General features: G+C 38.7%; 1 protein-coding gene and 1 non-coding gene across 12 annotated transcripts in view; both read left to right on the forward strand.

The window, feature by feature from the left end:
• The window catches only part of PDE7A (phosphodiesterase 7A), a 121,950-nt gene that overhangs the window by 70,342 nt on the left and 25,161 nt on the right, over positions 1-26,447 (forward strand). For all 11 annotated transcript variants that reach the window (XR_008390823.1, XR_008390816.1, XR_008390815.1 and 8 more), the window contains exons 4-7: positions 13,368-13,519; positions 15,405-15,468; positions 23,239-23,334; positions 25,869-25,969. Coding sequence is in view for 1 of the 11 variants with exons in the window: in XM_037148949.2 (XP_037004844.2) it covers positions 13,368-13,519; positions 15,405-15,468; positions 23,239-23,334; positions 25,869-25,969 (413 nt within the window). In the remaining 10 variants the exon portion in view is untranslated. The remainder of the gene's footprint in view (positions 1-13,367; positions 13,520-15,404; positions 15,469-23,238; positions 23,335-25,868; positions 25,970-26,447) is intronic.
• LOC119051989 (U6 spliceosomal RNA) lies at positions 14,325-14,427 on the forward strand. The gene has a single exon (XR_005083044.2). It is a non-coding gene; the product is annotated as a U6 spliceosomal RNA (small nuclear RNA).

Raw genomic sequence — 26,447 nt, forward strand, 5'->3', positions numbered from 1 at the left:
TCTATTGGGTCCATATGTCAGGGGTCTTGGTTCTTCTTTACATGTTACCTGCTGGGGCAAGAACATCCAGGATGGTTTCTGCACGCTCATATCTTGTGCCAGGGCTCCGATGGCTAGAATTTCTGGGGCTGGCCAGGAATTCTCTTCCTCTATAAATGGTAGTCTCAGGGTAGTTAGTTGGCAGTTGCCTGCCCACTGGTGCAAGCATTCTAAGAGAGAGGAAGTATGAGAGCTTCTAGTCTCTAGCAGTTGGGCCCTGGACACTGGTACAATATCATGTTCTTATATTCTGTTGATCACTTATGTCACACAGCTTGCTCAGATTCATGCAGAGAGAACATAGACCCCACTTGTCAATAGGAGTAAGGTTAAAAAAACTGTCTTCTGTCTTTGTCAACACAAAATGTGCTGAAACGTGATCTGGGTCACAGGAGGGGAAAAGGAGAATATAGAAGAAGAATCTTTAAGAGGATAATGCCTGAACAATCTCTAAGGCTTAATGAAAGACATTGAAGTACAGATCCCAGAGGCACTGTGAATTTCAAGTACAGTAACATTCAAAGAAAACCACACTCAGGGACTTCCGGTCAAGATGGAGGCATAGGTTAATATAGCCTGCTTCCATACACAACCACAGAAAAAAACTGCAACAAAACTACAAAACAACGATCACATAGAATCAAAAGAAAATCAAGCTGCGGACATCCAGCAAGCAAGGAATTAAAGATGTCGTATTCATCCAGAAGGAAAGGAGGGGTGGAGATGTGGAATGGGTGGTCCCACACCCACCTGTGGTAGATAAAAATTGGGAGGGATACCTCGGGATCAAGGATTCCAGCCACACACCAGGCCACCCATCCCAGGGTTCCAATGACATGAAGATAAATCCCATAACTTCTGGCTGTTAAAACCAGTGGGGTTTGGGGTAGCAGAAGAAACTGCAGGATTCTCAGGAGTTTCCTCTTAAGGGGCCCACAACAGACTTAGAGTTTACACAGACTCACTCTCTCTGGGCTCTTGCCCAGGGGCGTATGAGGAGAAACTGAAGTGTCTGGCATCAGGGTGGGTGCCAGAGACAGCTTCCTCCTGGACCAAACTCCAGAGGCCAGGCAGTGGCCAGGGTCCCTTTTCTGAGCCCTCCACCATATAGAGCCACAGAGTGGCGACACCATATCTGAGACTCCCGTCAGCCTGGTACAGTCAGGTTACCTGGGCCTTGTGATTACTGAAGGCTCCACCGCATCCAGTGTATGGATGCATTTTTCTACAGTAGGTCATGCTACTAAGACAGGGAATCAAAGCAGCTTTACCTAATACATAGAAACAAAACAGGAAAAGTGCCAAAATGAGACAAAAAAAATATGGTTCAAATGAGAGAATAGAACAAAGCTCCAGAAAAAGGTCTAAACAAAATAGAGATAAGCAATCAGATGCAGAGTTTAAAACACTAATTATAAGGATGGTCAAGGAACTTAGTGCGGACCTCAACAGCATAAAAAAGATCCAATCAGAAATAAATGATACAGTAATTGATATAAAGGACAATTTGCAGGGAAACAACAGCAGAGTGGATGAAGCTGAGAATCAAATCAATGATTTGAAACACAAGGAAGCAAAAAACAACCAATCAAAACAACATGACAAAGAATCCCAAAAAACAAGGACAATATAAGCAGCTTCCGGAACAGCTTTAAGTGTTCCAACGTTCACATTGGCAGGGGGTGGGGTGGGGGGGGGGGGGGGGGGGGGGGGGGGGGAGGAGAAAAGAGCAAGAAATTAGAAATCTATTTGAAAAAATAATGAAAGAAAACTTTCCTAATTTGGTGAAGGAAATAGACATGCAAGTCCAGGAAGCAAAGAGAATCCCAAACAAGATGGGTGCAAAGAGGCCTGCTTCAAGACACATCATAATTAAAAGCCAAAGGTTAAAGATAAAGAGAGAATCTTAAAAGCAGCAAGACAAAAGCAGTTAGTTATCTACAGGGAAGTTTCCATAAGACTGTCAGCTAATTTCTCAAAAGAAACTTTGCAGGATAGAAGGGACTGGCAAGAAATATTCAAAGTGTTAAAAAGCAGGGATCTACAACATACCAGTAGATTATTCAGCAAAGCTATCATTTAGAATCAAAGATAAAGTACTTCCCACACATGAAATAAGGGGGGGGGGGCGATTGCCAGAGGGAATGGGGGATACCAGGTGGAAGGGAACAAACGGGGATAAACTGGGACAACTGTAATAGCATACTCAGTAAAATATATTTAAAGAAAGGACACCAGGTAAGAGCCTGACAATAGGAACTGGAATTTAGAATACACAAGATGGGGGAAGAGGTGCTGAAGGAAGAACGAGATGCTTGGTTTGAGCCTGGATGGAAAATGCTCTTACGAAATAGTACATTCTAGAAGATCAAAGAAGTTTGTTTTGACTACAAAACTGACTAGACAACTCACTATATTGCTTCAAAATGTATGAACCAAGAGAAAGCAAAGGGCCACCTAATGAATTAGGTGAAAACTCATCATTCTTTTTGTATGCATTTATTGAGATGACATTAGTTAATGAAATTATATAGGTTTCAAATATAAAAACACACCTAGATATAGCAAAGAATAACTTTAAACCAGAATCATAGAGAAAACATTTAAAAGGTAGTGAGAGAAAAAGAAAACTATCACCTTCTAAGGGGCAACTGTGACATTGCCTGAAACAGGTTGTTTCATTTTCAGCCACTAAAACTAGGGTATAATTTCAAAATGTTGGGAAAAAATTGTTATACTAAAATTTCATCATCAGATTCTCTTGAGGATGAGAGAGAAAAGAACACAACTATATAAGGCCAGCAGAATATAACAACAGAACATTTATAGCCATTATCACTGACCAATATAGATGAAACATCCTAGATAACATGCTATTAAATTAAATCAAGTCTGCAGTTTGTAGGAAGAATAATATATTTTGACTCAGTTTATTTTTTCAGAAATAGTTATTTTAACATTCAAAAATCAGTCATTGTAATTCACCACATTAATAAAATAATGGAGAAAAGTCATGGATCAAACTATGTATACCACAAAAGTGTTTGATAGCTAAAATTCAACATTCATTTCTTTTAAAAAAATTTGAGCAAGCTGGGAATGCAGAAAAACTGATTTAATGTGGAAAAGAGTTTTTACAGGACCTACAGCCAATGTGGAAAAGAGTTTTTACAGGACCTACAGCCTTTCTCAAATTTCTGCTTTCACTGAACTCTATAGGGATATCCTGGCAAATTACTCAATTTCCTTTCCTGCTTTTGAGTAGTTTGGCTCACTTTAAGTAGGCTGGGCTGGATTAAGAGCTCCAAATATATTACTACGCATACTTTCCTACATTTAATCGGTCATATACCTGGTGTCTTGAAATGTAATATTTTGAGTCTTAAAGTAAATAGGCTTTTAAATGAATTCCACATCAACTTTTTATCAAAACTCATGTTTGCTTAAATTTATGTCACTAAATTTATAAGTCATGTACATGACTTATCGTTACATGTTACTTTGAGCTTATATAATAATAAGTACTAATAGCTTTAAATATAGTAGAATTATTATAGTTCTAGTCCACACGTACATGTACAAAATATGCTGTGTGTTCTTTTGAAAGTTTCTGGCATAATTATTGAATAGTAATGGCACCGCCAGCGGGACAGTTACTTCTTTTGGTGGAATTCTCCAGAGCTCATTGACATCTCGCAGGCTGGAAGGCGTATGCTCTGTGCCAACAGTGGACAATACAGGGAATACGATTCTTTTTTAGTTTTTTTTTCATTCGACACAAATGCATTCCTGGCACATGGTAATGTTCCCTTACACATAAATGTATTTTGTCTATTATCTGGAGCTTTTTATTCATTTTAGCACATTATTTCATGCCATACTAGGGCAGGAAGAGAATCTTTTGGGCAGTTTACATTATAACTTAAAAGCACTTAACTTTAGGCTTTTGTCTTAGTCATCTTTTTGTTCCTGTTCTCTGGCAGTCTGTGGGTCATAGAGATTTAATATTCTTGTTGTATCAAATTGACTAAAACTGTATCTTCTGTAAGTTAGATTTTATAGGGTCCCATTTGTGCTTCTCTAAGTATAAGCTGTATTAACTATTAACCAAATTCGGTCTGGTTGCTGCCTTCCTGTTGAATCTCTCATATTTTTTATTATAATGTCTCACTATGAACACATACAAACTCTCCCTCAGCTATTTAATAAGGGAATTAGGAATATAATAAATAAGGAGCAATATTCAAGTCCTGAGTTTAACCATAAGAGGGGCTCAACATAACACATAACCCATAACTGAAGAGTGGAAATGTCTAATCCATAACAATAATGAGATTAATCCTTTAAAAGGGTTTTATATCAACTGTTTTATTAAATCCTGTCAAAATGAACATTGAATTCTGCAAACTAAGGTTATTAGAATTACTTAAGGGAAAGAATATCATTTTACAGTTTATTCTTATGTTAACATTGATCTAATTTTAGATTATGAATAACTCATTTATTTCTTTGATTTAAAATAAAGCTTAGACTGTCTGTATATTCATTTTAAAGTAATGAGTTTGTGCCCTGGCTGGTGTAGCTCAGTGGATTGAATGCTGGCCTGAACTTAAGTGTCACTGGTTCGATTCCCAGTTAGGGCACATGCTTGGGTTGTGGGCCAGGTCCCCAGTATGGGGAGAGTGAGAGGTGGCCACTCATTGATGTTCTTCTCCTTCTCTTTCTTCCTCCCTTCCCCTCTCTAAAAATAAATAAATAAAGTCGTTAAAAATAAACAAACAATGAGTTTATATGCACATTTTGAAAATTTTTAAATTTCTGCATTTATTTCTGTAGTACTTAAAAGTATGCAGTGGTCTTCATGTTGAAATTATGTTTCCATGAATAATAAATCTGGTTTTGTTAAATAATGTGAAGCTATGTGCATAAAAATATTTGAATCCAAAGTTAATTATGTCAGTTATACCTTATAAAAATGTTTAATATCTATAATGACTATAGCATTAAAGTTAAGTGTTTATTTTTTTACCCCCAAAGATATATTGCTATATTGCTTGTATTACCTCATTTAATTTTTACAGCAGCCCTCTGAGACTTATTTGATATAATGAGGAAACTGAGGGTCAGAACTAGTAAAAAAAATAGCAGAGCTTGGATTCATACTCAGCTGCATGACTCCAAGCCCAGGTCAGTATTCACTCCGCTGTGCTGCTTGTCCAGGCCAGCGTGGCTCCTCTGCCGGAAACTGCTGCTCCAGGCACCTTGCTACCCTCCCACCCACTTATCCATACATGGTAAATGTAAAACCCTTCCAAGAAAACTTATAAATAGGGATAAATGTACTTATTCCTTATTAACAATAGGCTTTCATTATGGCTCCTGTTATTGTTAAGGAAAATTAAAGGGGAGATTAGAAAGAAGGTCTTCAGATTTTTTATTCAGTTATTATTTAACATGACTTTACCCTAGGCTAGAGTTAAAACCTCATCAGAACAACAAGAGAAAAGAATCCAAATAAACAAAGATAGTGTAAGCAGCCTCTTTGACAATTTCAAGCGTTTCAACTTTGGCATCAGAGGGGCGCCAGAGGAGGAGAGAAAGAGCAAGAGATTGGAAGTCTATTTGAAAAAATAATGAAAACTTCCCTAATTTGGTGAAGGAAATAGACATGCAAGACCAGGAAGCACAGACAGTGCCAAACAAGGTGGATGCAAAGAGGTCAACTCCAAGACATGTCATAATTAAAATGCCAAAGGTTAAAGATAAAGAGAGAATCTTAAAAGCAGCAAGACAAAAGCAGGTAATTACCTACAGGGGAGTTTCCATAAGACTGTCCGCTGATTTCTCAAAAGAAACAGGCTGGAAGGGATTGGTAAGAAATATTCAAAGTCATGAAAAGCAAGGACCTACAGTGAAGATTGCTCTCCAGAAAAGTTACCATTTAGAATTGGAGGGCAGATAAAGAGCTTCCCAGACAAAAAAAAAAACTGAAGGAGTTCATCATAACCAAACCATTATTATATGAAATGTTAAAGGGACTTAATTAAGAAAAAGAAGATCAAAACTATGATCAATATAATGGCAAAAATAGGTATCTATCAACAATTTAATTTAAAAAACAAACTAAACAAGTAAGAAGAACAGAGACAGAATTGTGGGTAGAGAGCATTTTGATGGTTGCCAGATGGGATGGGGGTCTAGGGGAATGGATAAATTGATGAGGGGATTAAAAAGGACCAATAGGTAGTTACAGAATAGCCATGGGGATGTCAAGTACAGCATAGGGAACAGAGTAGCCAAAGAATGTATATGCATGACCCATGGACCTGAACAATGGTTTGGAGGTTGCCAGAGGGAGTGGGGCGTACAGGGTAGAGTAGGCAATTGTGGAAAGTTTGGACAGCTATAATAGAATAATAACATATAAATAAAGTAAGTAGGATATGTCCAGGAAAACAAAGGGATCATCCCTGGGAGAAAAAAAAAATCTGCAAGGGTAATTCTTGATTGTATTCATCTAAATGATTTTCATGGTTTTAAGGTGGCAGATACAGTGACCAGAGGGCTCCCTCTTCTGGACCATTAGAGCAAGTAACGTCAAGTCTCAAGACCCAAAGACTTATTGTTACAACCCTCTTTTGTCTAATAACTAACTGTTAGTGACATTTTCTGCCATGCCATTTGGATGATCAAGGAGACAGTGTGTGGGAGAGTTGGGAGGAATGCTACCTGAGATGTGTTGATTCTCTGGTCCTTTTGTTTTCTTAACCTATTGCCTGTGTTTCCTGTCCACTAATATGAGGGAAAAGCAAGAGAAAAACATTGCTTCTGAATTTGTGTGCTAGCCTACATTTCTTTTTTTCTTTTGGTCTTCTTTTTCTTTTTTCCTCAGAAGCTAAGAATGGGCAACTGGAAGTAATTCCCATGATCACTGAGTAACACCGCTCACTTAGTTTTGGTGGAGGCTGGTTAGTTTGTTCATGGTCACAGTGAGATACTGTGATATTTTTGAAGAGAACTAGCAGAGCCATCAGCTCTTTAATAGTAACTTGACTGATTCACTGAGCCCGTTGGCTTTCTAAGCTGGATTGGAATGTCAGTAACCATGTAAACTAGAACAAGCCTGGGACTTAAATAGTCCTAGCCTGTCAGAGGTGGGCTTTAATAAAGACAATTTTTATCTATTGTGTATTATGCTATGAAATAAAAAATGGTGTGTCTTGTGTTTTGAATTAACTCATGAGAATATTGGTAATATGGTCAGATTTTATGTATTATGGTCAGACAGTGAAGTTTCTAGTAACTGTCTAAATGAAAATACTAGTTAAGTTCTTGTAGTCACTGTTTTTTGTTTCAAGTTCCCTCTTTTTATGTACCTAATTCTTTACTCAACTTGATGCTCTTCTCCGTAGTGGCCTCTACTTGGCTTGTTACAATGCAAGGATTTTCTTTTCATCGTTACGGGTGTGTGTGTGTAGAGGGAAAGCATTGGGGTGAGGGACAAACTTGAAGGACCTAAAAATTTCCATCTTAAATGATCTTATGCTTCATCCTTGATTTATAGTCCTTGATTCCTTTTTCTTATATTTTGGGAGCTCTTCTAGAACAGTTCTAATTTTCTTTAGAAAAGTTAGCCTCCAATTTGGCATTGTCTGAGAAGTCATTGAAATGTGCTCCTATGTGCTTATTCTGCTTCTGAGGGTTTGTTTTGAAGGAATCCACTAAGATGTGTTCAAGGATTTAGTTACAAGAATGTCTGTTATAGAACTGTTTTTAAGGAGAATGAAGGTTAGAAACAGCCTAAGAGCACCATACAAACCCCATCAGTCCAATACAAAGGTAAATATTACTTGCCATACTTGGCCTCTGATATGGGCTGAGAGGAGAGGCGGGTGCAGCCCCCCTGGGCCCGGTGTGGAGAAATAGCAGTGGTGTATTTGTAAGAGGCAGTCTGCCTCTTTGGCAGAGCAGAGGAGAAGCCTTTTGGGTAGTAAAGCCCAGAGGACTCACCTGCCCTCTCCTAAGACTTCACTTTCATCCCAGTTAAGAACTTGGTACAAAAGGGTAGTGCAGCAAAATTCAGCCCATTCAATAATGCCACATCGGTTAATTGGGCAGAACAGTAGACAAGAGCAGCAGAACTTGACAGTGATTGAAAAACACTTCACAGAAAAATGTTACCATCATACTGATAAAAATTCTGGCCAAGTTTTCTCTCTTTAAAAACTAAATGAAGCAAATAACTTCATCGTAAAGTACAACTTCAAGAAATCAGGGAAAAGATAAGTACGACAACAAAAGTAGTTGAGACATGTGAATTCAGAATCAGGAAATAGTAGGAGCAAACATTTAATGTGTCTCAGAAATGAGGACATTTGGTAGGAATACAGCGTAGAACATACACTGAAGATAGTGAGCATAGTGGACAGAAACAGGAAAACAAATATAGTCAAACTTCGATTCTTGAACACCTTGGTTCTTGGACAATTTGGTTCTTAAATAATATGGTTCTCGACCAAGTTGCTTATGGATAAAATGTCCCCATTGTGTAACAAAGCTTCAGATCTCGATTTTCTGCCTGATGACCCTTCCCTGCTGACACCTGTATGATCAGTCACATGTCAGGTGACAAGCAAAGGAGATTCTGTTTTCAAACAAATTACTACTCAGTTTTCAGAACCAATTAAGTTCAAGAACCAAAGTTCCACTGCGTTGAACAGATTTGGGGAGAACATATGTGAGATATAGCGGACAGAGATGTGTCAGGATTACATTTTAGAGTCTCTGAATAGCACAGCCAAAATAGTAGAATAGAGTGAATATTTACAGATATAATTCAAGAAAACTTTTCAGAAATAACAGGAGATTTAAATGTACATGTTGAAAGAGCATACCATGTACCATGGGATAATGACCCACAATGTTTAACACGAGGTCTATCCTAGCAAAGTCATTGGACTTGAAAGAGTAAGAGATACAGTGTGGGTGTCCAGGCAAAAAGACCAAGTCATTTACGAGGGGGAAATAATGGGTTTGCCTCAGACTTTGCAACCTCAGGAAGAGAAGACAATGAACCAATACCTTCAAAATAAATTCAGGAAGAAAAATGGAAGCCATGAATTCTGTATTAAAGATCACATTCAGTCTGTCCTTCAAGTACAAAGATTACCAAGAAAAGTTTTAAACATTCAAGAATATATTGTTTATGAGTTATGTTGTTTGAGGAACAACATAACTCTTGATTGAAACTACGAGATTGCATGTCATTGAACTTTTTGAGGAAACTATTGAAAGATGAACCTGAACCTCAGCAAACAAAAGATAACTGGGGAAGCCACAGTAAAAGAATTCATATATTGAATATATTTAATTCTGGAGCCGAACCTGAAATTAAGGGGGGGGATTGGTGTGAAAGAAAAGGAAATTGCTCTGATAATTAACAAATGTTGGAAGAGGAAAAGAGAAAGAAGATGGAATATAAGGTGATTTCCTCATGCGTAGTAACAAAATTAAAGGATGATATCTAAACCTGTTGAACAATAGTAGAAATATACACATATTTAACAAAATGAAGGTACTTTTGCAAATTGTAAAATAGCAGTGCCCTTCGGTAGAGGTCTATTCGGTTGAATAGATTATGGTTTATCCATATGATGAAATATTTTAGACTTATAAGGAGGAAGGTACTAATAGGGAAATAGCTCCAACATAAATTAAAAAGCGAGATGCAGAACAGGTTGTACACTCTGCTGCCATTTATGTAAAATAAGTAGAAGAAGAATATATAATGGTGTTCCCATATATTTTATCCAAAAGCTGAGGGAGCATACACTAGAAACTTTAAGAAAAGATTGTCATTTTAGGGGTGTGCTTACAGTGAGTTGGGTGAGGGACCTGGTAGGGTGAGGTTTTTTATTGTGTCCTTTTCTTCCTCCCTCCTTCCCTTCTTGCTTTCATTTTATAAACATGTGAGTGCATTCTGTACTCAAAGATTAAAGTGGCAAAAAACATCAACTATACCTCCCTCCCCTCCAGGTTCTGGTCCTGTATTAAGTCTTAGGCAGTGCTTTGAGGTAATTTTAGTTGCCATCTCTGCAAAGCCTCATGGGATTTTCCACTTTTTCCAGAATGTAATCTTTTTAGGTGTAGGCTCCTCAGGCCATCTGGGTGAAGAAAACACTTCTCTAGATGATTTGCAGTTTCATCTGGACAGGTTCTCTTAGATTTCTTAGAGAAATCTAGAAACCTTTCTTAGATTGTGAAATAACCAGTAGTTGTTAAGGCTGGTTCTATCTTTGAGTGAAAGCCTGTCTGTTATCCTGTTGTGCGGGTTACTTTTTGAATTAGTCTTGTTGGAAGGATTGGGCTCCTATGATGACTTAGCATTTTCCTTTAGGTTGATGTCTAGTATTCATTCTCAAAACAGAGCCTTTAATAATGAGTTCCAACTTCAGGGTTCTGTGAAACAAGAAAAAGACATGAATTATGCTTGTTTGTTTTTTTTTTTCAGTGAAGGAAAATGAGACAGTAGGAAGTTGTGACTTGTCAGAGTCACCCAGAAAATAGGAGTAAGGCAGAGAGAGGGCACAGCCATGATCTTGTGGGAAGAGCTCCGTCTTCCAGACCGTGCCAGCTGTCTTAACCCCTGACAGGGTGGGTCCTGCCATGTTGGTACAGGGACTTGGCACCATGGACGAAGTCGTTGGGGTTTTCCCCTCAAATGAGGCTCATTCATTTTATGGATCTTATGCAGTTATCCTCCCAAAGAGATTTTCAAGTTTACTTGAGGATGCATTAGCTTGAACATATAATTCGAAAGCAGTGATCCTACTATTAGTTAATATGCACGTGTGTGATATAATTGCTAGTGATAAAATTCTTCTGTAAGATAAATCGAAGGGTTGCTCACGAAATCATGCTCATGACTTTGAGTTCTTTGAGGTTACTCTTCCGTGTGAGTAGACAGTGTATCCTCTGCAACATTTTGCGAAACTGTGAAGTCCCTTATAGATTCAGAGATGGTGGTGCTAGAATTATATACATTAGATCTCATCTGCTCCCCAAATATTCATGTCATTCCACACTGTCCCTTCCAGATCTGTTCTTTTCTTTCTTTTTTTCCAAAAGATTTTGTTTGTTTATTTTTAGAGAGGGAAAAGGAGAAAGAGAAGGAAACATCCATGTATGTCTGCCTCTTGAGCGCCCCCTACTGGGGACCTGGCCCACAACCCAGGCATGTGGCCCTTTTGACTGCATCCTGGCACTCAGTCCACTGAGCCACAGCAGCCAGGGCCAGATCTACTCTTTTCTTACGAGTGAGACTAAAAGGGTCACATTAAATATTTACATTCCTGTACATTAGCTTTTTCTGTTTCTTTTTATACATACTTTCATCTACGTAAGTACAATTTTAAAAGCATACACAGAATTTTTGTAATAAGCAGTTAAACAATACTGTAGGGATATAATAAAAATACTTATGAGTAATACTGTGGACACAGGCTTTGTAAACAGATCTGTGTTCTGAAATGTAGTTGTCATCCTATATGGGCTCCGTGATATTGGGCAGGTTTATTAACTTCTTGTAGAGTCAGCATTCTCATGTATTATGTGGAAGATAATATTTTGAGATTGTTGAGGGCTAAATGAGATACTGCTTTCATTTCCTCAGACATACTAATTCTAGTTCAAACATAATTGCTTGATATTAATAGCTTTATGTGTCTGTTCCAGACCTTTTAATGTGAGTTACATTGTTAAAGATCAAAATTTCACTCAGCAATTTTTCTAGATACTTTCAGTTTTAAACTCACTGGAATGAAGAATGAAGGAAGTAAACCATGTAACAGTGTGCATTCTTTTATTTTTGGCTTACGTTGAGTATACAGGAACCTCAGAACTCATCAGACATTTGAAAAATAGTATACATTTATTTAATATTTATTCAGTATATGTTACATATACCTACTTGGCACTGTTATTCAGCTTTGGAATACAGAGATGAAAAAAATAGCTTGTGCCTATATTGGAGGTCATCATTTGTTAAAGGAGACGTGTGAATAATCAATATGATATCCAAAGCACTTTGGTAAGGTGTGAGCACAGGGAACTTCGAGAATCCAGAGGAGGTTCTTCCCGTCTCTCTTAGGAGGGGAGTGCTTATGGGTAGGCGTTCAGGTGTGCTTCCCAAGTAAGGTGACACATGAGTCAAGTCTGGAGCAAGCCAGACCCTGGAACATGTATTCTGTTCTTCCAGGCTAAAATGGAGTTCATTTTCAGATAATTAGGAGCCAAGGGATAATTTTATTTAGAGCAACGGGGTCAGATTTGGAACTCAGTCTGGTTACTTAGAAGCATAGCCGGCAGCAGTGGTATCGGCACCTGTTTTATCACCTGCATTGCCCCTGAATTCAATACCTACTGTACATCTGACTGTGTACACATTATCTCACTTAATCCAGCACCTTTTGAGTTAGATAGTATCACCACTATTTTCTAGATAAGAAAACATAGGGTAATAGAAGAGTTAGTAACTGGACACACAAGAGAGAGTGTTTGATTACCTGACATTTTGAAAGATTATGATTCGCTCATCTTTGGTTTTTATGTAATTTAAAGATAACATATGTTCCCTACAAGATGGCTTTTAATGTAAGTCTGTTATTTAATCTGTAGCTCGAGGAAGCTTTGGTTTATGCTAACACTGGGGGAAATGGCTGTTAGACTTACTGACAGAACGAATCAGTCTTCACCGTGGAACCACGGCGTTTCTAGAGCTTCTCACCTTACAGAGTTTTTATTCCTCTTCTTCAGAGCTCTTACAGGATGTAAACTGCTTTATTTTTCTGTTGCATTTCCTTTTCTTCTAAGTAAAACTACCTTCCTTAAGGAAATGTTTGAAATGATACCTCATCAGGATTTGAGATGTTTTAGTTATGTCATTGCTAAATTCTCAAATGTAATGTGGGACTTGGCTCTTCAGTATGAAGTGTTCCATGCTCTAGAATGGCACAATAGATTTCACAGTAGATTCACAATAGATTGTGTCTTTCTGTTCCATAATGTGTACATAGTGTATTGCAACAATAGAGTGAGAAATGATCATTCTTTGCAAGTTAAAAAAAAAAAAAAGCTGGTCAAAATTGGCAATTTATCTCTTCATTTTTAGTTCTTTAATAGCAATACAAATGAAGTGCTTCTTCTCTCTTAGAAATGTGGTATCATTGTTAATTTAAAGACCTATTTGTATATAACTAGAAAGGGGTGTTACAAGCTAGTATCTGCACAGTTTGACCTGCTGCACTCACCTTTTACTCCTTTTGTTTCAGCTCCATCAGAAGTTGAAGTTTCTGTGTCTGCTCGGAACATCAGAAGGTTGCTCAGTTTCCAGCGGTATCTTAGATCATCACGCTTTTTCCGTGGTACTGCTGTTTCAAATTCTCTAAACATTTTAGATGATGATTATAATGGACAAGCCAAGGTGTGTATAGCTTTTTCAAGAAATGTTAACTTTTGATAAGTTTAACGAAGGCTTCTTTTCCCATCTGATACTGATTTATAGTCTTTTTATACACGAAAGTCAGTTGAGCTCATTTTTCAGGTTTTTCTTTAGACTGGTTATTTATTTTATAACTAGGTATTATAGATGAAGGGAAATTTACGAAGTAACTAAATAAATGAAAATGTTATATATTATAACATTAAGTAACACGTAGAACAATAGAACATTAAACTATGAAGACCACAAGACTTAATGCTGGGAAGAGTATTATGGATCATCTGATCTAACTTCTGTTTTTAAAAGAAAAGGAAACTGGCTTAAGGAGCAAAAGGTACTAGTTTGAGCTCTAATTAGAGGTAAACCAGTGCACCAGGTTAGGTCTTAGGACTTGCAGTCAAATGATTTTCATAGCCTCTTGCATCCGTGTGGCATTTTGAGGATTTAGTCATTTCTTAATTAAGCCCAGTGATTGTGAGCATTATTTTCTCTGTGTAGATTAAGAGAAATGCCTTAATAAAGGTGGAAGTTAGATGATTTTGTTTTGACCAAATGAGGATTTTTAATAATCTTATATTTCCACGTTTTAAAAAATATTCTTTGACTTAATATTTATAGACCACATTTTGTAAGTTTGTGTACATAGGGCTAGAGTACTTTTATGATGACATTTAAGTGAACAAACTTGCTTCCCTGTTTGGTGAAAGAAATCAATGGAAACTGTTCGTGATTTAAATTTTAAAGATTTTACAAGGTCTTGCCTTTAGAATGAGAATATTGATTTGTGGTGCTCGCTTGGCGGCACATGTACCAACATTGGAACAACACGGAGATTAGCATGGCCCCTGCGCAGGGGCGACGTGCAAATTCGTGAAGCGTTCCATGTTAAAAAGAAAAGAGAGAGAATGTTGATTTGCATGTGATCGATTGTTGGTACTGTCATAGTTAATCTCTACTAGTAGTGTCTTAGTATTGCTTATGTCCATCTTTATATAAATTTATACAACAATGAACTTCAGGAAAGAGATTTTTTTCTTAAAAAAATAAAGTCCACAGAATTTTTAAGTTACAAATATATAGTGTAGAAATACAATCAATCTATTTGGTTTTTTTGGGTCATTGTGGGATTTATTTACTTGGCTGAAATATACATCAATCTAAAAATTAATGTAGTAAGTAAATGCTGTTATTTTAAGGGTATTTTTAAAATACAAATACCCATAAGTTGAGAGTGTTTTTTGTTGAGAGTTAACAAAAAAAATTGAATAACATAACTTAAGCACAGCACAGTACAGGCATCAGGTGCCTGGGGCCCAGAGTCAGAGCAGCTGGTTTAAGACCCTGGCTCTGTTATGCTCTGCCAAGTTAGTTACTTTGTCTTTGTTTGCCCGTCTGTAACCGAGGATCGAAAGCAGTGCCTACTTGACAGTGTTGATGTCAATAGTAAGAGTGAATAAGCACTTTTAACAGTACCTGGAATATAGTAAGTACTTAGTATTATAAGTGTTTCTACTAGATTTTTAAAATCTAGTTTCTAGACCATGCAACATATGAACACACGTCTGTGATTTTAAATTATGTTAGAATTATTGAAAGTTTGTCGGAATATAAGAATAAGTTTGAAAAAAACTAATTTTACCTGTACATTTATTAATTAGAAAACAAAATAATATTTGGCTTTTCAAATGGAGTTTATCCCTTTAGACATTTTTTTTGAGCCAGTTGGAAAGGTCATAAAAGGACAATGGTATATAGCATTTCTTACAGTAGATCACTTTTCATTTTCATTAACTTCTCTATGAACCATCTACAAAATCTAGTGTTATTGAAATTAAATTACAGTAGGAATGTTTGGTTTTCATTTCAGTGTATGCTGGGAAAAGTTGGAAATTGGAATTTTGATATCTTTCTATTTGATAGACTAACAAATGGTAAGTGAAGAATTTGACTTACTCCAATTAATGTATTCTGTAGATGCTGCATTGGTGGTACAACCACTGGTGGGTTGCTGCTTCATTCACTTAGGGTAGGCGCCCTCTGCTGGCAGGGGAGCATTGTCTTGTCCTTTCTTTACGACTGATCCATCCAGAGGCCTGGAGAGTCAGTCTCAAATTTAGTTTTGCATTAGTACTCTTAGCAGTAATCAAAAAATCAGTTGCTGACACTTGGCTATCCCTCATTAAGGCTACTATTATTGATCACCCCAAGTGAACATTACTATCTCATGTTCTTGATTTTTCTTTTTTGGTTTCTTTTGGATTATGGCCCTTTCTAGTGACATCTTCTCATACTCTGTTCCAGTTTTGATAGGTACAGATATGTGGTAGATTACCGACCTTCTGAGAGGTATCACTTCTTCAAGGTTTGGGTTCTCAGGCTTTCCTTTCTCTGCACACGTGAGAGACATGGTGTGTTGTAATCAGCCGCAGTGGTTCCCCGCACTGCTCCTCGTGGCGGGTGGGGGGGCAGCAGGAGCTTCTTTAGGGGCCTTACCAGAAACGACAGTGTTTGGGTGGTTTGAAACAAGCAGGTGACTCTTTCACCCTTTCCTGAGTATTTTGTTTTGGGGGAGGGTTCATGTTTCCTTACTCTGTTTGAACAGAGTCCTTTTGGGAATCAGTTTCATTTAGGGTAAATTCTTTAGCATAAACAATTGGTGCTACATGTAGTTCAACTAGACTTTGTCCCTTGTGTCTAACTATCTTTTAATAAATGAAGCAGAGGGGAGAGTACACTCAGGAAGAAGCGGGTCCTGCCTGTTCAGAGTGAAGTGACTACGTGGTTGGGTCCCTGCTAGATTCTGAAGTCACCCTCCTTTTTTTTACTCCACTTTGGAATGAAGGTCCTTGCATTAAAAAGCCAAGTATGGAAAATGGACAAGCAAATACCACTTTATTCCTGTTGCGGATCAGTGCAGGTCTAGCTTTTTGCTGTCACTACATTGTTCCCTCTGAGCCGTGCTGTGTGCACAGCACACACACCTTTGTGATTGTCTTCCATTTACCCAGCGACTGTTGATAGGAAATAGCAAAACTGCAAAGACAGTGAAATTTGCCTTATCAGCAAGACCTCCCTCCCACTCCCCTGACTTTTTGTTTTTCCCTTTTGCTGTTTCTCTCCCACCTCTCCTTGTCCTGCACATTCTGTCCACACAGAAAAGGCTTGTATCCCTTCCCAGTAGTCTTTCCCTTCAGCCTCCCCTTTGTGAAAATGCAGGTAATGAAGTACCAAGTGGCTCAGCTGCTTCTAGATGCGGAAAACACCCCTTTCCTGAGTCCGCACTGGTTATCTCAAGATAATATGGAGAAAAATAATGCCATGCTTTAACACCTTCGAGGTTTAGCCTTACAAAACTGTAAGTTCTAACAGTTCACAGATTATTTTTAGTCTGTGGAGACATTTTTCACTCGTTGAAATAGTTGACTGTTCTCTAAATTTTATTTTTTGAAAGTGCTGGTCACGGGGCTTGGTGATGAACGTGGAATGAGGTTAAGAGAGCGTGGGGTAGCAGGAGAACAAGCCCACAAGTCCACATTAGCTAGTTTAGCATTTTGCTCCCCATTTAATCTCCTCACTCCCATTGCGGAGAAGATGGCTTAATGTTTTTTTTCCTTAGGATTAATTATTAGGAGTTAGTAGAAACCATGCCTGGTTAGCTACCCACTTACGATTTTACAGATGGTGATATGAGGTCTGCCCAGAAGGTATCCAGTCATGTAATGTGAAAGAGACCTTTACTGAACAAGATAAAAGATACAAGAAACACTGTACATAGGACATGATGCTTCAGTCCCCTTCAAAGTACGCACCTTGGGACCTCAGATAATCGTCCCAGTAGCCATCAGCTGCCCCATCATATTTTGCTGAATCTCATTAAAGCTCTGAAATCTCTTCTCTTTCAAAGGTGATTTTAGTTTTGGGAAAAGCCAGAAATTGTGGGATGCCAAATCTGGGCTGTAGGGGAGCTGAGTCATCTGTGTGATTCAATTTTTTGCCGAGAAGCTGCACCAGACGTGAGGCATGAGCAGGTGCATTGTTGTGATGAAGCTGCCAATCACCAGTTGTCCATAGCTGCGGACTTCTGAATCATCCAAATAGTTTCTAGGAGGAATGTTCAAGCTTAAAGCAAAATTTGATGCAGATTTGTTGCTGCGCTCGCTCAGTCATTTTGAATGTGAAGGCCACATAGTACACATGCTCACCCAATGTCATCTACTGTCCCCACTGAGTAGTACAGTGAAGTTGTCACTGTTCACACATGTGCATTCCAGTTGACTCTCCTTGGTTGCCAACTTACATTGATGTCATGCAAACCATTCTTATTATATTAACAATGGCTGAACTTTTTCCAGACAGACTTTGTTATATACTCAGCTAACTACAGCTACCCAAACATTACAGGAATTCTATACATTAGGAGAGATTATTGGGAAACAAATCAGAAGAAAACTTCTTTAACTTGCATTACTTGACTAGCACTGCTTTCCTTTCCAAATTGCTTAGCCCGACATGAATTCTGGGTGATACATGCACACAGTAATCAAGTGTATAGTTTTCCCTTCCTGCATTGATCCCGTGCTTTCTGTATTTCTTACTCTGGTGATGCCCCAGGTAATTTTGCAAGGAAGGCAGGGAGAAGGCAAAACTCAGCGATTGCCTCCAAGACACATGGTCCCTGACTTATCCGCTGCAAGGAGAAAAGTGGTTGTTGTCTGGTAGGACACATTCGATATTCCCTTTACAGGTCTGAGAGTTAGGTGATCTGAGGCAGCCCACATGCCTTGTCATCCCCGAAAGCACCTGGCCCGTGAGGACTTCCATCACCAGGCCTGTGTCCTGGAGGCAGCCTAACCCTGTCTGCTCCATCTGAATCACAAGTGAAAAACTGTCGGGGCCACTGTACCTTTGGCAGCTCTGTCCTTTGATGTATTTTTATAAGGGTAGTTTTTATAAATAAGTACAGTTTTTTCCCACGAAAGTGTTTCTATTTTCACATAAAATAAGGTGTTCTGTGCCTGTTTCTTGTTTGACACACCAGCTAAGCACCACTTGTTTTGAGTAATTCATTTTTATTAAAATAGTTGCTATCTTATGAACTGAAACTGAGGAAAAAAATGTTCCATGAAGTTTTTCAGTTCAGTGTGAGGAGCAGATTTAACAGATTGGTTCGTCCGCGTCCCGTGCAGGTCTCAGCAGGAGGCATTACGCACGTGTCTGACCACAGCGTGCGGAACTCCGGGAGAGGGTGTTCGACCGGCAGAGTGCGGCTTCCCCGAAACTTCTAGACTGTAGAAACTGGCAATTTGTCTCATTAGCTCAGGAGAGTGGTTTTGGGAGAACAGTATCATGACCTAAATATACAGAATAAATATACATTTTAAAAAATTGAGGTATAACTGACATATAACTTATTAGCTTCAGGTATACAGTATAATGATATATTTGTATATATTATGAAGTAATCACCACAGTAAGTCTAGTTAACATCTGCTGCCATACATTGTTATAATCTTTTTTTTCTGTGACAAGAACTTTTAAGATCTATTCTCTTAGCAACTTTAAGATATTCAGTACAGTATTAACTGTGGTCACCATGCTGTATATTACATCCCAGGACTTATTTATATGTTTATTTGACAACCAGAAATTTGTACCTTTGGACCCCCTGCACCCCTTTCCGTCCACCCCCAGCTCTGCCTCCGACAAGCGCGGTCTGTTCTTTGTATCTGTGAGCTCAGCTCTTGTTTTTAGATTCCTCATATAACTGAGGTTGTATCTTTTGTCTTTCTCTGACTTACTTAACATGCTCTCAAAGTTCATGTTGTGACAAATGGCAGCATTTTCTTCTTTTTGTTTTATTTCTTAATTGGGTTTATTGAGGTGACATTATTTAATCAAGTGATGTAGGTTTCAGGTGTACAGTTCTATAATACATGTGTATATTATGTATTCACCACGCCAAGTTAAGTCTCCTTCCATCACCATTTATCCCCTCTTTACCCTTCCTACCTTTCCCTCCGGTAATCCCCATACTGTTGTTCATGTCTGTTGCTTTTTTTTGTTGTTTGTTTTTTGCTTAATCCCTTCATGTTTTCGCCCAGCCTCCCGGCCTCCCTCCCCTCTGACAGCTGTCAGTCTGTTCTCTGTGTCTGTGAGGCTGTTTCTGTTGTTTGTTCCTTTATTTTGTTCATAAGAGTTCACATATGAGTAAAATCATACGGTACTTGTCTTTCTCTCACTGGCTTATTTCACTTAGCATAATACTCTCCAGATCCACCCATGCTGTCATAAAAGGTAAGATTTCCTTCTTTTTAAACCAAGTAATATTCCATTGTGTAAATGTACCACAGCTTTTGTATTCTCTCATCTATTGATGGGCACTTGGGCTGCTCCCAAATCTTGGTTATTGCAAATAACGCTGCTATATTCTTTTAACCAGTGTTTTGGGTTTCTTTGGATATATTCCCAGAAGTGGAATCACCGGGTCACAGGCAGTTTCATTTTTAATTTTTCGAGGTAACTCCATACTGCTTTCCACAGTGGCTGCACCAGTCTGCATTCCCACCAACAGTGCACTAGGGTTCCCTTTTCTCCACATCCTCACCAACACTTGTTGTTTATTGACATATAGATCAGTGAAACAGAATAGTAAGCCTAGAGGTAAACCCATGCCTTTATATTCCATTCATATTTGACAAAAGAGGCAAGAACATGCAATGGGGTAAATATGGTCTCTTCAATAAATGATGTTGGGGAAAATTGGGCAGATATGTGCAAAAAATGAAAAAAGACTACCTTTTACACCATGCACGAGAATAAACTCAGAGTGGATTAAAGACTTAAGTGTTTAAGTCTTTAAAGTCTTTAAAGCCATGGCTAAAAAGCCATAAAAACCTTAGAAGAAAACCTAGTAAATTTTGGACATTTTTTTGTAGCCATAATTTTACTGACATAGCTCCTTGGGCAAGGGAAACAGAAAATAAACAAATAGGACTACATCAAATTAAAAAATATTTGCATGGCAGAGGAAACCATTAACAAAATAAAAAGACAACTCACTAAATGGGAGAACATATTCACCAATGATACATCTGATAAGGGGTTAATATCCAAGATTTATAATGAACTTACAAACTTAGCACCAAAAAAATGAACAATTAAGTTTAAAAAAATGTGCAGAGGACTTGAATAGACACTTCTCCAAAGAGGACATACAGGTGGTCAGCAGACACATGGAAAGGTGTTCAGTGTCACTGCGCATTTGTGAAGTAAAACCATGTGAGAGAATCACCTTGCACCTGTCAGAATGACTGTCATCAATAAATCAACTGTTCCTTTTTATGGCTGACTAGTTTTCCGTTTTTCATGTTATTTCAGTGATACTCCACACACGCATGTATCACATCTTTATCCATTCGTTTCACTGTAGATGGATCCTCAGGTTGCTTCCATATCTTGGCTGTTGTAAATAATGCCACAGTGAACACTGCAGTACCTGTGTCTTTTCAAATTTAGTGCTTTGAATTTCTTCAGGTAAATAACCAGATGTAGGATGGTTGAATCTAATGGTAATTTTATTCTTAGTTTTTTAAGGCACTTTCCTACTGTTCTTCATAGTGGCTGCACCAATTTACATTTCCAAAGTAGTGTCCAAGGGTTCACTTTTCTCCATGTTCTCATCAGCACTTCTTTCTTGTCCTTTGGATCATTGCCATTCTAACTGGTGTGAGGTGATGTCTCGTTATGATTTGCATCCCTGATGATTAGTGATGTTGAACATCTTTTCATGTATCTACTGGGTATTTGTATGTCAGATGGAAAAATGTCTGTTCAGATCGTCTGCCCACTTTTTAATTGGATAGTTTGTTTGAATATACATTCTGAAATATTTATGAATATACCCAGAGAAAAGTTGGTTGTTACAACAGTAATAAAAGAAATACAGCTCACTCTTTCACAAATGTTTCCAAATCACACTGGCTCATGTCGGCATGATAGAGTGTTACTAGGGTTTGAATGCATTTTAACATTTAATTTCACAAAAATAAAGATTTGAAATTTTTCCCCTCTTGAAGGTGATATGTCTGGTAGTTTTTAAAAAGAATCTCTTTTTTGGCAACCACATTCTTTACAGTGTTCTCCATACAAATATTCTTCTAATTTACTTTTTTCCTCCGCCATGGGCTTCAGTTGACAGTTGTTTAGGCAGTTTTAGGTAATGAGTTTATCCCATAGTCCTTTATAATTCTTCATAAATATTACTAAAAGTTTTCACTGTGGGACTGGTTAGGTCTTTTACCCACTTTTTTTGTAAGACTCGCGGATTGTTTTGAGAGACTGTTAGAACCACATTCATGTCGTCGTCATCCAGACGTTGGCAGTATCGTGTGCTCGTCCCCCTTTAAAACACAGAGTCTTTTAATTGTTAAAATACTGTAGCCTGTGGGAAATCTCCAAAATGCTGGGAAATAGAGTGGAAGGTATCAAAAATGGAGAGAGAAAGCTGTGTCTTAGAAGGAAAAACTAAACATTATAAAAATGGTCGTTTTTCCAAATTCAATTTCTGTGCGTGGTGTGACCCCAGTTCTCAGTGACGAAGGAGTGGGAGCTGAGGAGGAAGGTAATCCCCATTGCACGTGGCAGTGCTTCCAGAAAACTGCTGTGTAGGAGCATAGAGGGGGCAACTGGCGGGGGCCGGAGAGTCGGAGATTCCTTACTGTTCCAAAGATAAGAGAATCTGGAGCAGGTCTGAGGGCTGGTCTTATTGGGACAACATGGGGAGGGGGAGGGATATTTTGATGCATTGGGACTGCGGGTGGTGGTGGGGCATTGGTAGCTGTGTGTGATGGACCAAGGAAGGCTCCTGGGGAGCCGTGGAGAGGTAGAGGAGTTGGCTTTTGAGAGAAGGGGGAATTTGAGGGCTTGTACATTTTCCTGTGAAGTCTGAGGCTGTTGAGGATGAGGACTGAATAGAATGTGGGTATGTCGATAGTTTGGATAGAGAAAGCTTGAAAATGGGCATTTTAAAAAGTGAAAGAACCATTTCACTAGAAAAACATAATAAGATTACTAGATGGTATTGTCTATAAACTTACAGTGATAGAATTCTGCCTAGTGTTGTGGTTTTCCTCACCCCTTCCCTTCCAGCAACTCTCAGATTTTCTGCTGCAAGTATGGGACAGGCAGGATTCAGTTCCGAGTTTTGATCTTGAGGGAGGAGCTCATTGATCCCTCCCACTGGCCTGTAGAATAAACAGCCTCCACCTAACAAGGTTGCAGCCACAGCGCCCTGCTCCAGGATGTCCCTGTTCTGCTACAGCAGGGTGAGAGAGGGGATGTTTAGAATGTGGTTAAATGCGGCCATGTGTAAGGTGCTTTGGGAAGTTGACTTAAACTTAGTGCGGGGCAATTTTCGAAGTTTTCTGTTGATTCTGATTGTTTTGGTGTCCTTTTTTAAAAAGTAAGTCTATTCAAAAATGTTTATCTTCCAGTTATTTGGTTGTAGAAATAAAACAACAAAAAAGTTTTTTTTTCTTAAAATGGAAAAAAAATGTGGTATTTGAAGTTCATAACTGGTCTAATAAGATGTAAATTTTAGACAAAAAGTAGGGATTAGTATATTGAGCATCCATGTTTGGAAAAAACAGTACAGTCATGTTAGCTACTAATCCCTGTCTCTCTCTCTCTCTCTTTTTTTTTAGGAAATAGTCTAGTAAGTTTAACCTTTCATTTATTTAATCTTCATGGATTAATTGAGTACTTCCATTTAGATATGATGAAACTTCGTAGATTTTTAGGTAAGTGATTCTAACACATTTAGCAGTAGTAAGATTTATATAAGAACTTTAAAATTTTTGGTATCAGTTAGCTACTGCTCTCAGACAAAACACTCCAGACTTGATGGCTCCATTCATTCAGCTCCTGAGTCTGTGGGACTGTCACATGCTGCTTCTAGCCGAACTCATTGATGTAGCTGCAGTTGACAACCAGTTTGTTGCAAGGTGGCTTTGCAGGCCTTGCCTCTCTGGGACCCTGTCCGGGACCACGCTGGGAGCACTGGGCTCAACTGCGCATGGTCTGTTAAATCAGAAAAAGGCAGAGGAGTTTGGCACCATTACATTCACATGAAGAGGAAAGAAATAGTTATTTACTTTAAAATATGAGAGGGACACGAAAAAAACCCCCAGAATTTGTTTATAAAAAAATTGTATATTCTCACATGTTTTTAAACTTCAGTAGCCTTCAGAATATGTTCCATTTGATGCAATACACCTATCGGGGCTTTTTTCCCACTGCTCAGAACAGTTTTTGAACTAATTGAGTTTGATGCCTTTTAGTGCTTCTGCCATTTTTTTTTTGTTTGTTTGTTTTGTTTCACCTCTTCCATTTTGGCAAAATGATTCCCTTTGACGACTTTTTTCATCCGGGGAAACAAACAAGTAGTCACTTGGAGTGAGATTGGTTGAACAGGGAGGGTGGGCACTGGGGTCCTGTGGTTTTTTGTCAAAAATTGCTGAAAACTTAGCGTAGTGTGGGCAGGTGTGCTTGTAAAGCACCCATCATGAGATGGGCAAACGCGTTGAGTCTTCAAAGAAAATTCACTGAAGCCAAACGCAGCCTTTCACAGCAAAGCCAGCTGGTGTACTGATACAGATGGGTTCCTAGAACACTCACCTAGTGTGAGAAGCCTGTAGTACAAGGCACCCTCCTTCCAGAAGATAATTCTGTTTTTTTTATGGGTCCCCCCTCCTAAGCTGAGTTTGTTCAAAGAGCAGGGGCCAGTTTCCTAGAGAGAGCTGGTGAGCCCAGACCCCTGGTTCGTCACTGGCCCCCTTCACTTCTGACCTGCCCTGTACAGGGCAAGTCCAGTGGAGATGAACTGCAGCTGAAGGTGGGAAGCTGCCGTGAAGGCTCAGAGCCCTCGGTGGAGGGCGTGGGGAAGAACTGGGACGACTTTGCTGTTGGGCTCTTACATCGGCCACAGCTCTCTGACAAAGAGGACTCAATATCTGTCCTTCTCTAAATTTTCAAAGGCTAGCACTTTAAACAGTTGGGTAGGTTGCAATAGGTCTCCTATTTGAAAGATTATGTTGAACATGTGTAAATGTGGAAAGTGATATTTATTTAAGACTGCTTTGCTAGGAGAAAAGTTGAAGTTTTTCACTGAATAAAGAAATACATTAGACAGAAATTGGTAGCATGAGGATTCTTTGTTATTTTTTTAAAGAAAAGTAGTGTTTTCTTTCCTCTTAAGTACCAAACTAAGATAAATTTATTACCTAGCAGTTTTGAAAAACTTTTGTTTAAATTTTATTTATTTATTTTTTATAGAGGGGAAGGGAGGGAGAAAGAGAGGGAGAGAAACATCAGTGTGTGGTTGCCTCTCTCATGCCCCCGACTGGGGGCCTGGCCCGCATGTGCCGTGACTGGGAATCGAACTGGCGACCCTTTAGTTTGCAAGCCAGCTCTCAATCCACTGAGCCACACCAGCTAGGGTGGTTTTGAGAAACCTTTAATGCACATTTATTTATAAATTGTGTGGCTGTGATACTGTACTAATCTATTACCTTATATAAATTATAAAACATACAAAAATAGGTATTACAAGGTTATAGAAAAGGCCATTTTAAATGATAAGATCAAAGTAAATAGAGAATTCAGATCTCTTTTCCTGTCACCAGTGGGTGGTAGTGCTGCCTTGGCCCATGTGAGTTGGAGGTCACTAGTTTTTTAGCTTGTCCTGCGGTTTGGGGCCACAGCTCCACCTCTAATCCTGGTCCACTTTGTCATGACGGCATAACAGACACTAAGTGAGAAAAGAAAAGATTAACAGAAGATCCATCCCTACAAACTGAAAAATGAATTCCAGATCCAGAACGTACCCCATAGGTAGATCATTTTTGTGTTCCCTAATACTTAAGCTGTTGCTGCATCATAAATATTTTCACTCACTGATGAAATTCTAGTACCACCAAGAACAGTACCTGGCACAGTAAATATTTGTTGCATGAGTTGGACTGTGGGTATTAAACTAAGAGACTCTTTTGTCCTCTCAGTTTAATAGATTCACATTTTAAAAGAGAAAGAAAATTATTTTATAATTTTGTCATGAATACCTTCTCATTTAAAAGTTTCAGACAGGTTGTGAATGAAAGTGGTATTGATTCGTTAGATATGCACGTGAGTTGTGAGGTGGTCACCACCTCTGAGTCTGAACAGTTAGCTGACAGCCGCCTGGAAAGTGTAAGTGGAGCACTTGGGATTACCAGCTTTTGTACTTGCACGTGCCTCCCACTCCCGATATAATTGGGGGTCTTTCCCTGTGTTGCAGTGATGATTCAGGAAGACTACCACAGTCAGAACCCGTACCACAACGCCGTGCACGCTGCGGACGTCACTCAGGCCATGCACTGTTACCTAAGAGAACCTAAGGTGAGGTGTGGACTTTTGCAGCAGGCGAAAATCCTAAGAAAGTTTCTTTGCTTTGCTTTCAAATATTTTTCCCTAAGTTAGTGATTTGGCTAAAAATCAGAAGTTTCCTTCACAAGGAAGAGATCTTCACATTCAAGTCTAGCTGGATTATGTTTCCAATATGCCTGTACCAGGTCTGTCCAGAAGGTATCCAACCATGTAATACGACAAAATAAAAACATTCATTAAAGAAGATATAAGAAACATTGTGCATAGGACAGTGAGGCCTCAGTCCCCTTCAAAGTACACACCTTGGGACCTCACACAGTTCTGCAAATCACCATCAGCTGCCCCGTTGTGTTTTCCTGAGTCTCAGTGAGGGTCTGTAATCTCTTCCCTTTGAAAGGTGATTTTAGTTTTGGGAAAAGCCAGAAGTCACAGGGTGCCAAATCTAGGCTATAGGGGGAGCTGAGTCACCTGGGTGATTTGATGTTTTGCA

This window comes from Artibeus jamaicensis, unplaced genomic scaffold (genome assembly GCF_021234435.1).
Source record: "Artibeus jamaicensis isolate MK-2021 breed Jamaican fruit bat unplaced genomic scaffold, CSHL_Jam_final scaffold_916, whole genome shotgun sequence".
Lineage (NCBI taxonomy): Eukaryota > Metazoa > Chordata > Mammalia > Chiroptera > Phyllostomidae > Artibeus > Artibeus jamaicensis.